Source organism: Fusarium keratoplasticum, chromosome 4 (assembly GCF_025433545.1).
Source record: "Fusarium keratoplasticum isolate Fu6.1 chromosome 4, whole genome shotgun sequence".
NCBI lineage: Eukaryota > Fungi > Ascomycota > Sordariomycetes > Hypocreales > Nectriaceae > Fusarium > Fusarium keratoplasticum.
This window is the reverse complement of record NC_070532.1, coordinates 3,030,226-3,043,270: the sequence shown is the minus strand read 5'-3', so window position 1 is coordinate 3,043,270 and position 13,045 is coordinate 3,030,226. Positions and strand designations below refer to the sequence as shown.

The 13,045-nt window shown below is 54.7% G+C and overlaps 4 protein-coding genes across 4 annotated transcripts; 2 read left to right on the top strand and 2 right to left on the bottom strand.

Annotated features, from left to right (window-relative positions):
* Nucleotides 1-3,262: 3,262 nt before the first annotated feature.
* On the top strand, nucleotides 3,263-5,365 carry NCS57_00600600 (uncharacterized protein; the record flags this gene model as incomplete). The annotated part of the gene is made up of 1 exon (XM_053055907.1): nucleotides 3,263-5,365. One exon carries the CDS (start codon nucleotides 3,263-3,265, stop codon nucleotides 5,363-5,365), a length of 2,103 nt encoding a protein of 700 aa, XP_052914862.1.
* Nucleotides 5,366-5,933: 568 nt separating this feature from the next.
* On the bottom strand, nucleotides 5,934-8,291 carry NCS57_00600500 (Mitochondrial intermediate peptidase; the record flags this gene model as incomplete). The annotated part of the gene is made up of 1 exon (XM_053055906.1): nucleotides 5,934-8,291. One exon carries the CDS (start codon nucleotides 8,289-8,291, stop codon nucleotides 5,934-5,936), a length of 2,358 nt encoding a protein of 785 aa, XP_052914861.1.
* A 472-nt stretch (nucleotides 8,292-8,763) lies between these two features.
* NCS57_00600400 (MICOS complex subunit) lies at nucleotides 8,764-9,648 on the top strand (the record flags this gene model as incomplete). The annotated part of the gene is made up of 3 exons (XM_053055905.1): nucleotides 8,764-8,790; nucleotides 8,848-8,937; nucleotides 9,013-9,648. The coding sequence occupies 3 exons, from the start codon at nucleotides 8,764-8,766 to the stop codon at nucleotides 9,646-9,648; spliced, it is 753 nt and encodes a 250-aa protein (XP_052914860.1).
* A 357-nt stretch (nucleotides 9,649-10,005) lies between these two features.
* NCS57_00600300 (TRNA-dihydrouridine(47) synthase [NAD(P)(+)]) lies at nucleotides 10,006-11,356 on the bottom strand (the record flags this gene model as incomplete). The annotated part of the gene is made up of 2 exons (XM_053055904.1): nucleotides 10,006-11,129; nucleotides 11,188-11,356. 2 exons carry the CDS (start codon nucleotides 11,354-11,356, stop codon nucleotides 10,006-10,008), a joined length of 1,293 nt encoding a protein of 430 aa, XP_052914859.1.
* Nucleotides 11,357-13,045: the final 1,689 nt, after the last annotated feature.

The window sequence follows — 13,045 nt, the reverse complement described above, 5'->3', positions numbered from 1 at the left end:
GAATTGGGAAAGGTCCCTTGTCTGGGGCAGCCTATCCTCCGCCTGTTCGTGTCGTATTCTTGATGGCTACGAAGGCTTTCGGGGTACGGGTAGCTTCTCAAGAAACGCGGTCGCGACGCTGCCACCAGCATCCCTGCATTGTTTCAGGTCACTCACTGTGGGACCGGACCGTGGGGGACGAGATCCCTGCTCCGTTTTTCTCACTGCGGAGCACCGATGGAGTATCTTGAAGGGTTCTTGAGCAACGCCGGAGCGAGAAGAACCCTTTGGCCGAGCCGTGACGGAAGAACTATCAAAATTGGTCAACTAGAAAAGGGGACGCGGTGCAAGGTGGCAGCTAATGTGAAACCCGGCGTTCTATTAAGCACAACAGGATTCCTGTCTTGTCCAAGGGAAATCGAGCAACCTTGGTTGGTGGAAGACGGACATTCCAGTGCAAACGCGATGGGAACAAAGTTGCTCACCAAGAATCGCCCATCCATCATGTCTCTCGAGCAAGGTGCGGTCCCGCCATGCCACTAGCTTCGCAGGATACAAGAGCGCCGTCGTGTCAGTTTCAGGGACCCCTTGCCCAACGGCATGCGACGCTGTCGAGACGCATCGCTAGTTTTTGACAAGCCATTCAGCTCCGGGCTGTCAAGGTATCAACGCGCAGTCCTCCGGTGTCGTGCTGCGGAGGAAACGGTAGATCAGCGGATCTCTGGAGCAGGAATGCTCCTTGATGCTGCATGGCAGACCAAGGTGGAGCAGAGATTGTCGGATACTCAACTGTCAAGCTGATTCGCAGGGACGGTGACGCGAGATCCCTGACGCAGAGTTGTCATTGATTAGCAGCTGTCATATAGCGCGGATATCTCTGATGCGAGTTGTCAGTCAGCTTGAGAGGTTGTGTTGGCATCCAATTCTGGCTAAAACGGTGACAACTCACGATATGCTCTTCAGCCGCCATAAGGCTGCGATGCTAATTTAGTTGATAATGCAAGCAGGCATTGGAGGGCTCTCACTTGCTGGCCCAGACATGCATGGATTGAGGTGGTGGTCTCCATGCCAGTATGTGACGGTTTTTTCCCTGCACAGTTGGTCACAGGGGTCGACCTGTAATCAGCCTGAACAGTTGGAAACCAGACCTGTGGCGATGCCTCATGTGTTAACGACTGCCAAATCAGAGCATCAAGCTGGGATATCTGGGCGTCGAGTTGGAGGGTGGCTTTCCAGTTAGGAGTTATGCTTGCTTTTTACGGTGGCACTAACGCGATGCAAGTAAGTCGAGCTCAGACCGCGGCACTAGGACTAGCTGGCGGAGGAGCCTCAGCGGTGCTCCAGACCGGGGCGGCAGATCGTCAGTCGTGTATGGTTGCTTTGTCTGTACGGAGTAGCTCTGATACATCCGCTGTCGAGCACTTGAGATCTCGCCGTCTTCCATGTTAGCGAGAAGAGATGAAGGCTTTGAAGATGAAGATCGAGATTGGTAGAGGACAGGTCCCTTCCCTTGGCCGACCTGAGGCAGCAACTCAGGGCGTCCCGAGATCGGGTAACCCCAACTCCGAAGCACCTGCCTCAAGCACGAACCTGGCAAGCGCAGCCCGTATACAGCAGGCACCTCATTTTCCCGTCCATCTTGACAAAGGAGAATGATCGTCACCTTTCTTCCGTCTTCAATTCTCACCCGAAATGAATGTGCTGGCTAATCTTGGAGATGACGAGCGAAACGACGGCCTAGACATTCAATACAATATTGGCATGACAGTCGATCGAAACTAAGACGGCACCGTATTTGGAGGCGGCCGTGCCTCTTGCATACCTAGTACGTGAACCCAGGGACGCGATAATTGGCCTTTCTTTAGGACATTGCACAACAGGCTCATATGCAACAAGCACAACTCGTTTGCCGCTGCTGGGCGTACAGAAACCAATGGAGCTTCTCTGGAAGGAGAACTGGGTAGCGTTTAGCTGGCAATCGTACAAGGGAGCCCTGCCTCAAGCGTCCCCCAGAATGCCCTGCACTCGGCTGCGAGCCACGAGGGAAGATGGATCCCGGCCCGTTGAGGCCATTCCCCCCCTGTCAGATGCCCGTCCGTAGTCGAGACGAAGTGACCCAACGACTCAAGAGACCCAAGGGACACAAAGACGCCAGGGCTCGTGCGCTGCGATCTCGAAGCCTGACCCTGGCCCTCGTTGGACTTGGCTTGAACGGAAACGTCCAGGGCCGCTGCTTTGCCTGTTCTGTCGACAAGACGACACGCCATGGGCCCGCGGAAGAGGGCGACGCCAGCCGCATTCTGAGCGATCCCTGTCTTGGTTCTGCTCAGGTCAACGGCGCTGCTGGCTCTCGGGCTCGACACATGGCAAGCTCTGTCCACCAGCTTCTGGTGATGGAGATGCGCTCCATCCCCATCCACATCCACGGCCCCACGCGACCTGCCTCTGGACCTCTCTAAAAATGCACGCCGGAGGCTGGCATTGGGTCTTTGGAATGGCAATCCCGTCTTGATCTTGTTCACCGCTGCGACTGACGGTCCTGCAAGGTAACATGGCCTGCTTTTGCCAGACTGACTACCAATGCGAATGCCATTCCCCCCGCCTGGCCCCTGGTCACCTTCGACATGCCTTGTCGCAGCCCCCCTTTCGTCCCTCCTGGTCATCCAACGTGGCATTGAACCTCTCCTCGCGCTCCAAGAGCCCGCAAGTGGTCTGGTCCCGCAAGGCTCAAGAGCGGGTTCGCCAGGCGTGCGTCTCATGTCTATCCTGCTGACCGGACATTAATAGGTGCCAGCCGCCCACTCGGACCGCTCCAACACCGTACGTATTTGTTTCAAGCCTCCTCGTCCTGTCCCTCCGTCTGTCTGGATTTCTTCTCGCCCTTCCTGGACAAGGGCGAGTTGTATCGATCGCAATGCCATAAACCCGCCCGTTCCCTACCTCCCCACACTCCTTTTCCTTGTTTCACGTCGTGTCTTGCCGTGCCCTTGAGGCGACGCTCGAGCTTAGCATTGCATACGGTACCTACGCACATTGCATTGCCGACTACGAAATGATAGGCCTGGCTGCCCAGTGTAGATGAGCGCACGTATAGAGGGCTTTGGGATTCCTTGTTGACCACTTCTTCATGGATATTTGCCAGGGCATGCCATCTTATTTCGCCTTCTGATCCGCTTCACCTTTCTTTTTCCACTTCTCTTCTGTCGTTTCTCGTTCTTCTTTTGTCGCGTCGCAACCTTTTCTCCCCATCGGTATCTCGCTGGATTCAGCCGCGCTTCTCTCGATGAAGAAGCCGTGGAAATCGACCCCCAGCGCTGGCGGGAGTGCTCGGCCTCGCACCGGTCAGCACTCCATCCGTGGGAGGATATCAGGTCCTGTTCCTATTCCAACTCCGCTAGACGATGAGTTCCCTATTCGCAACCCTGGCACCAGTATCGCAACGCCCGTACGAGCCGAGTTCCAAGAATCGCAAGCCGACTCTATCCAAACAAGCAAGGACCGCCAATTCAGATCTCCCACCTTTCCGGAGCCTCGCCGGAATGGTCCCCAGGCCTTTCACGAACCGAGGTCACCAACTTTCCCCCGAGCGCCTGGCGCACCGGCAAGGCTGCAAAAGGCGGAACCCTCTAACAACGCCAGACACTCCTTCGTCAGCGCAGATGCTGTCCATATAAGAGACAGGCTAGATCGCCCCCAGCGCAAACAGTCGACCCTTCGAGGTGCCCTAGGAAAGCTCTTTAACCGCAAGAAGAAGGCAAATGGCGGCGATAGCCCCAACAATACCGATTCAGAGACCGGCTCAGCACCGGCACCGCCACGCCCAGAACGCTTCCGCCGCTCAACAGGAGAGGGTCCTCGGCCAGAAGACGTAGTGCCAAGTTTAAGATCCAGAGAGAGACCGGATCCCAGGAGCCGGAGTCGGCCCTTCCCAGGCGCCGAGTCGAAGCGATCTGCATCTCTACCCATCACTGAGTTTGACCGAGCGTTGAGATCTCACTCTGTCCGCCCAGAAGATGTCCGAGCCATTGAGAGCGCGCGCAACTCCCTCAGCGCCGACTTTGGTCTTAACCAGGCACGAGCGAGCGCATTGAGGGTACGTGAGAGCCACCTGGCAGGGCTTTCACCACGACCTGCAAGCAGCCACGGCCGAGAGAGCCGGCAAGAACAGCATGAAGACGACCCCGATGAAATTGGGCGCGCAATTACCAGTGACTTTACTGGAGTGCGGCGAAGATCGCGAAGTTTATCAGGGTTGCCAGAGGCAGAGGAAGACCACGGCAACACTCGCCGGCGGAGTGACGAGATCAGATACTGGAGAGAAAGTTACGACCCGGCATTCATGTCACCTGTGTCCTCCGATCACCCAGAGGTCGAAGATACGACGGCAGTTGTGGCTGAGACAACACATACTGTTGAGGAAGAACTTCCGGCGAAGGCGACCGCGGAACCGTTCCACTTCGAGCCCTTTGTCGGGATGAATGAGGTGGCAGGCATGAAAATCACACATGCTGCGAACTTGGAGACACGGATCAACAATCTCGAATCTAGGGTCCATCGGTTGGAGCAGGTTCTCGACCGAATGTGTGACACGGCCCCCAACTGGCAATCGCAGACGGAGCACCCAGACCGACCAGCACCTCCTATCCCAGTTAGAGGCCATAGAAGCCGTTCAAGGGAGGATCAACCACTAGACCCGATCAATATAGGTGTCGCGATGGGCTCCAGGAGCTCCAGTCGATACCGATCCGAGACAGCTTCACAGGCATCGAGCCACGAGGAGACTACGTTTCTTGGCCCGCATGCGTCCGGTCTGGGCGAGGGCATCACGAACCGACCTACATCAACAGCGACCATCCGTGGGGCGACTAGCCTTCCCAGTCTCTTGAAGGATGCGCCTGGGTCATTCACAACAGACCATTACACTAACCTCCTGGCCCTGATCCACACAGAGCGTTCCGCCCGAGAAGCCTTGGAGGCACAGGTGAAGAGGCTTGGCAACCAGCTCAGTATCTTGTCCAATTCAATGGTGATCCGGGAGACGCGATTCGATCCCCCTCCGACGGCAAAGTCTTTCGGCGATAGATCAGCATTTGACCATGATGACGAAGGAGAGGGCCTCAGCTCCTTGATGATCAACACGCATTCACAAGGGCGCCATGTTGACCCTGAGGACTCGGGCATCGGGACTGGTCATGGAGACGAGAGCGAGTACTCGGAGTCGTTCGAAACTCCTCGTGAGGAGGGACACAGCTTCGGGGCGTTTGGAGAAGACTTGGACAAGGCGGACCAAGCACAGACAAAAGCAGCGAGGACGCTGTCATTATCCCAGCTCACGATGGGCCGAGGCGGCCAGAGTGCCTCGCAACATACACGGCGCGTCATTTGACGACACATACATTTACGTTAAACCAGCAGACCTTTTCATTCAGCATATATCCGATTCTCTTTGCAGCCAGCCATGCTCCCTTTTGAGACGATACCCTCTTGTTCGATATTAGAGGACAGATGATTCATGAATCTTATCTTGTGCGAAGACGGCTTCGTTCTCGACCTACCTTGCCTATTTATTCACTCACCTCTACACCACCCTGTCCTACTACTCACAATCCTTCCATCTCTCTGCTTGTCACTATAGCGTGCATCTGCACAGTTCTCTGAACCTCTTTGAACGCAATCGTATGCATCCTCTGATTTTTATTAGTTTTGACTTGTTCCCACATCCTATCCTGCTTCTAGGTGTCATGGTTTGGCGTACAAGGTGCTTGGACTGACTGAGCGTTTTTGGACCTTTGGAACCACAGCGTTGGCGGAGAACGCCTATGATAGTCCTTAATGAACAAACTGAAAACGTCACCATCTTGGGTAACAAAGACGCATTGTATCTGTCATTTCTACATGTTCTCTTCGTAACAACATGTAGGTCTATATATGAGTGTTTATATGTGCATCAACATCTATGGGTGATGGTCATCCTTAATTCCCCAGCTTCCAACCAGGGCCATTGACTTTTCGTCTCCAGGAGCAAGTCTCTCGTCCTGGAGCGTCTCAGCCAAGCATGTCCAGGGATCTCGGCCACCTCCCCACTTCAGCAGGTTCTCCTTGAGCCGCTCTCCGTTCTCACGGCTGATAGCAGCACCATTTTCGCCGGCCTTAAACACGACACGCCAGACACGCTCAGCTAGGACACGATCGAAGAGATAGCTATAGTAGGTGCTTCCGTAGCTGTGCAGATGACCAAAGAAGCCCTGCCAACAGGTGTTGGGAGGGTCTTGGGGCCCATGGGCGAAGCGGCCCTTAATGTCATGGAAGACGGCTGTGGAATCAAAGCCTAGGTTTGCAACGTCGGGGGCGTGGTAGGCCTGGTCAACCATGGCGAGGATGATCTGGTGTTCGGTATCGATACCCTCGAAACGCTTGGTGAGACGGGCTCGTTCAGCTACGAGCTCGTAGGGCAGCGGCTGGTCCGACCTCCAGTGGCGGGCAAATAGGGAGAGGACGGTTGGGTCGGCGGCAAAGTGCTCCATGAGGGTCGATGGCAGCTCGGCAAAGTCGGTAGCACACCGGGTGCCCGACACGTTCTGGAAACTTGTCCGGGCGAGGATGGAGTGGATGGCATGGCCCATCTCGTGGAAGAGGGTCTCGACAGAGTGGAAGGACAAGAAGGCCGGCTCCTTGGAGTTGTCACTCTTGGGAAAGTCGCAGACGAGGGCGATGGTCGGGAGCTGCTTCAGCACTCCATCCTTGGTTGAGATCTCCATGCCGTCGTTGGCAGCCATCTCAGCCGACTCAAAGGTCGGCGCATCACTGTCCTGCTCAGCTGCAATCTCGGCGACTTCGCTAGGGAGAATCTCGCGAGAGCATCTAACAGTAAAGTGGGCTGGGTTTGGTGACTTTTGCGGGCGGTAGAATAGATCGCAATACAGGACAGCCACCTGGTCGCCCTTGTCGTCAATGACATCAAGTCGCTTGACGTCTGGGTGCCACGTCTCTCCGGGGAGGCTTTCCCGCGGGACCAGGCGAATGCCGTAGAGACGGTCAAACAGTCTGGAAAGACCCTGTATCACTGTTCCCACCGAGAAGTATGAGCTCAGTTGGTCTTCTTGACGCTTTCGAGATCTCATATCCGCTCGGATCTTTTCCATATAAAAGTCCCTATCCCAGGCCTGGAGCTTAGAGTCTGGGATGTTGAGCCTATCGCGCTTCTTCAATACCAACTCCCTCAACTCATCTTGGATGATAGGGGTGTTATGGTCCCTCAAGGCCAAGAGGAACTGCATCACTGAGGCGGGCGATTTTGCCATCATGCGGTCCTTCAAAGCCATGTGACCATAACTTTCAAATCCTGCCAGCTCTGCAAGCTCGCCCCTCAGCCTCAGCATGGCCTCAAGATACTGGATCGTTTCACGAGATGCGGTTCGCTGAGCGAGGTAGATCTCTTTTCGAGTATCCTCATCGTAGACACTCTGAAGTGCAGCTGCCGCTTCTGATCCAAGAGTAGGGAGTGTGATCTCGGAGCGAACCTTTAGAGTCGCCGCCAGACCAGGATAAAGGCCGTAGAACTTGTGAGCAGGTAGAGTTATCTGCTTCCTCTCCGGTTGCATTCCTTGCACAAAAGCCGAACCAATTTCACTGATACGTGATGATAGATCGACGAATCTGTCCCGTGAAGCCTTGGGTAGATTGACTGCTGACTTCATAAAGTCCAGCTTGAGTTGCTCCGCCACAGTCTTTTCCTCCTCCGACCACACCTCTGTAACTTCAGGCATGGCCAAAGCCTGGCTGAGTTGGTCGCTCAAGCCAGTCATGGTGTTGAGCTGGTTCATGTACTGGTAAACCAGCGCCCACGCATTGGCGGCCGCATCTTGAAATCGGGGGTCCGGATGCGTCATCCGAACAAAGTCTGAGAGGTCCAGGACTCGACAGAGCAGATCGCTAAGCCTGTCCAGGTCGCGGACAACGGCCTGGTATTCTTGCACTGAGGACGCATTGAGGACCCTGTGAACAATCTTGGTCGCCCGTTCAAGGTTTGCCTTGGCGAATCGAAGGAAGCCATCCGGGCTGGTGAGATATCTGTTCTTGAAGAGTCCCTGGCTCTTCTTGAGGCTGAATTTGGGGAAAGATCTGCTGGTGGGTGCGTCGAACAAACTGCGCAGAACAGCATCATCGTGAGCAGAGCTCGCTGCATGATCGACCGGAGCGCTCGGTGAAAAGGCCTGGGCCACGGCGGAAACAATCCCTCGTCGCTGAGGTTTGGTCGCATATCGAACGCATCGAGTGCAGATCCAGAGGCGGCTGCCCCTCGAATTCAGCATTGTCGCTTCGCTTCGCTTCGTTTATAGAGTCGCGGGCATGGGGCAATATCGACCAAGACGATGAGAATGAATGGCAAGAACGGAAAGTCGGCAAAGGAGAAAGAAGAGGCCAGCTGAGAATAAAATGGGTAAAGAATTCAAAAACCTGGGGCAAATCTGTAAAGCCAAGCAAGTAATTGGGGCTTGCAGCTGGCCCTGGAGGTCGGGTTTTCCGGCTTCGGCCCCTGCCTTCTTTCCATGTTTGGCGCGGCACTTCCATCTGCCTCAGTACGTACTGGACTCGGGCAGCCTTAGTCATCCATTCCCCGGTCTCAACTTCACCTTCCCGTAGATGCCCCACTCTCAGTGGCCGAACGGAACCGGATGGGATTCTCCGCCCTGGATTTTCCGTTGGTGATGATTGTGTCTAGCAACCGTCGTCTGCCTCGATCCCGCGTGACGTCTTCCCATCCACTCGTCAATTGAGCGCACAATGGCTTCACGAGTGGTGTTCTCACGGGTTGGTGACCGAATCCAAGCTTGGACCGAGCTTCTTGATGCTAATTGACTCGCACAGCGCTCCCTCGCGCCGCTGGCGACGCTGGCCCTCGGCGGCATGGCGCTCGCTCCGGCCACTGTTTTCGCCGAAGGTCCCAGCAGCCTCAAGGTCCGTTGCCTTTCTTGTCGTGCCGATGCGTGGCTTGGATAGCCCATGGAGCGTCCCCTTCTGACACCATTGCAGCGAAAGCCCATCTACGACGACTTCGAGATCCCCAAGCCAAATCCCGCACCTGTGACACCACCACCCGCTGCCGCCCAGCCCGCCGAGCCTGTCGATGAGGAGGAGCCCAAGGCCAGGTCGCCGACCCCAACGGACCGTCTGGCTGTCCATATTGGAAAGGCGCGTCTGGCCTTGTACGAGTACGCTGTGGCCGCCGAGAACAAGGTCAACGAGACCATGGACTCGGCCTTCAACCTCGAGCAGTCCTTCACCAGCACCATCGCCTCTCTGGCCCCCTCCCGCGAGAGCGGCGAGCAGCTCATGCCCGGCGCCATCTACGTCCTTGTCGCCGCCATGGCCGGCAGCATCATCACCCGCAACCGGAGCATCGTCCTCCGCGCCTCGCTCCCTCTGGCCCTGGGCATCGGCGCCGGCTGGACAGTGCTCCCCGTCACCATGCGCAACATCTCGGACCTCACCTGGAAGTACGAGCAGAGGTTCCCCGTCGTTGCCCAGTCCCATATCCGGCTGCGTGAGAGCATCCTGAATGGCGTCAGCTTCGCCAAGACCCACAGCGAGGTGGGTGTGCGATATGTCGACGAGAAGGTGACAGACGCGAGGGAGGCTGTCGAGGGCTGGGTCCAGAAGGGCAAATAAGAATTTATCCATGGAAGCCATTAAAAAGCGAGATGAGATGTACCACCACATAGAGTTCCCGAACAATCTTCATTTGTATCAACGAGCCTCTTGCTGAGAGTCGATGATTGGGGTGTGTTGTATTTATCTTAAAAAAGGGCCTCTGCCAGGCCGCCGTCCCGTCGTGACTGATAGACGTCTATTGTCTTTGGAGCGATATATAAACCATACTGAATAGGTACCTCGCTCAAACGCTGAGCCTCTAACCCCCTAAATCGTGATCCTTAACTCCACAAATGCGAATATGAGCTGCCATAGTTGAACCAGACGCCCCTGACCTCCTTTCCATGTGTTGGGTTCTTTTTGCTAGAGGATAGTTTATGCTACCTCAGCCGAGGCGACTTGGGCTACCTCTGGAGCTTCAGTCAGAGTGGCAGGCTTTCGCTCGGACAAGGCCTTCTTGCGCTTCTGTGTCATCTCTTGTCTTGACCTGCCAGACTGTCCACCAGCTGCTAAAGCACTTGCATTAGCCCTGGCGGCAGCCTTTTTGGCAGCTTTTCCCTTGAGAGGCTGGTCGAGGCCACGTTTGGCGTCGATATGAATGGCATCGTCCATATACTTGTCAAGTCCCAGGGCCTCGCATGTGCTCTTATAGTTCTTGCACTGGTTGACGGGCTGGTAGAACTTTGACTTTCCGGGGACCATCTGAGCAAGGAGGAACTTGGAGTTGCCGAACCGGTTGTCGACATCAATTGCCGCCTTGACGTAGTGATCAACAACCTCCTCCCAGGGGGCCATCCCACCATCCGCCTGGCTCCGGAAGCAGCTGGGGTTCTTCTCGGCGGCGGTTGCAATCATTGCGCCATCAGCGCCAAACTCCTCGGCGAGCTTGAGGCCCTCGTCTCGGTTCTCAACATCACCATTCATGAGGCACGCAACGCCGTACTCATGACAGACCTCCGCGACCATACGGAGCTGCCCTCGGATCGCTCGCTCTCTGGGCCGCATTGGTGTGGTTCGGCAATGCACAGTCAGCCCCGTGATGCCGGTGGCACAGAGCCTTCGCACGAGCGCCTCAGTCTCGGCGGCGGTGTCGAGGATTCTGATCTTGACGCTAATCCCGATCTCGAACTCTGGGGTGATGTTCTTGACGAGGGCCTCGAGGATAGCACACAGCTTGTCGGGGGTCTTGAGGAGGGCTGCGCCCATGCCTCCGCTGGTGCTGAATGGCTTTGGGCAGCCGGCATTGACGTCGATGCCGGCAACATCTGCGGCGACCAATCTGGCCGCCTGCACGGCGCGATCGGGGTCTGCGGTGCCAATCTGGAAGATAAGCTTGTCCTTCTCGATCTCGGGAAGCATTCTGTATATGATGCTTTCTTTAGCATCGGCAGGAGGCTCCTTTTGGCCCTGAGAAGAGAGCCGGAACCATTCAATAGTCTTGGAGTCCTCGTTGAAGCGTCGAGATGTCCCAATCATGGAGTAGTCGACAGTCTCAGGACCTATACACGAGACACGACGTCAGAATAAAGATTACATTGTGAGGCCGGGGTTGCTTACCCCAGACAAGGTCCGCGCCATACTTGAGGGCGAGCAATCTTGAGGGTAGTTCGCCAGAGCGAACCATTGGCGCAAGGACAACCTTGCCACGGTAATCCACGCCCCGAGGGGGGATGGGCACTCGCTTGACTTCTGCGGCCATGGCTTTTCGTATGAACTGAATGAGCATGCCGATGTCTGGCGAAAGAGTGTTTACATATCCCGACAGATCTTCGGCGGCGACTCATAAATTATCGCGGCTGCGATGGGGGCAAAGTAAAATGTTTATCTTATCATATCGATAAGACGGGAGCTTGCGTGGGGTAAGTACCCAGGTACTTATCTAGGTAGGTATTCACTAACACCTACCCCCCAGGAACAGAACCATAATCATTGATGTACTCAGCCATGATGCTCATTGCCTTCAACACAATTATCAGCACCTGACAAGCTTTTCAGATGCATCCATCCGTTATCGACATTTCACCTCAACAAACCTTGCTACACAAATTTTTTTTTTTTACGATGATAAAAAGGTGCCGGCCCGCTCTCCATTTGGAAACACATCATACAATAAGGCTACATTGGAGTTGGGAACATTGACAGAGAGCTGGCATTTCAGCACTTGACGGTGCAAGGCCAGTCTCACGCCAGTCGCACGATTTGGTCTTGCCCTTGTTTTGTTTTAGGAACAGGACAGGCACTAAACAGCTTAGCTGTAAACCATAGGCAACTAGAGACGATGATGACCATCATTGATCGGGAGGTTTGCCTCCCGGAGGAACTAAGAAGATCCTCATTGACTTCTGAGTCCCCAGCGATGGCTCCCCCAGAGCGCAAAGGGTTTCTGAAAAGATGGATGGTGGCCAGTGGCCAAAGATGTTTGAGATGACAACCATGTTGAGTGTGTTGGATGGAGGAAGAAAGGAAGATGGATCATGGCGGAGGATGGAAGAGCTTTTAACATGGGCCGCCCAGTGGCAGTTCCTTCCTTCTCTCCATACCTAGGTAAATACTCATGGCAACTACCATCCATATTTTGGTGATGGTTGTTCATCTGCTCAGGGTAGGTGCGTGCCTGGTGAGGGAAAGAGGTACTTGCCTCAGATGTCGGTCTCGGGCTGTCCATACGGATCGGAAGAAGAAGGCAAGTTTAGGTCTCCTTGACACACAGGATTCGAGCAAGATGGGCAATAAAAGGGCTTGTCCTGAGGAATGGTATTATGGGTTGATATTATTGTCTTGTTTAGAGCTTGTGTTTAGGCCCACCGTTAAAAGAGTGCCGGCTGTCTTTGTAGTATCGAAAACTACCTAGTCAACGGTCGGAAAAGCTACTCAGATATGGTCTTTGAAGTGTAATGGGCGATGGTGTCTTCAACTCAGTGCCTCAAGTACTCGGCCATGTCCTTTTCAGGCAGTATTTGCCTCACTTGACCAGTTATCTGCCCATTTTCCATCCCGTAGGTTTTGAGTCCCCTCCATATGGATGTGAATCAGAGAATCACATTACACTGGTCATTTGTACTATCTTTGGCCATGCCTAACTTCTATTGAGTTACAAGTAGAGAACCACGTTTGTCACGCTTGCTAGCAAGTCAGTACCGCTTGTAACCTTGACGATTGGTAGAGAAAGGGAAGTCAATTTTGAGCCGAGCAGGTCGAAGGCAGACACCAACACCATAAGGAAGCCAAGGTTATGGAAGTTGTAGTTGGATCAGTAAACTCCACCAAGAGTTTAGTCCTAGGGCGGCACAACACCATTCTGAGGTGCTTTGATGGCCAATTGGTTGCCAGAGCCTAGAGAACAAATAGCCTTGAAATCTAGTGTTGGGTTGTTGATGAAAAACATTGATATACGGATAGTGTGACAGGACACACA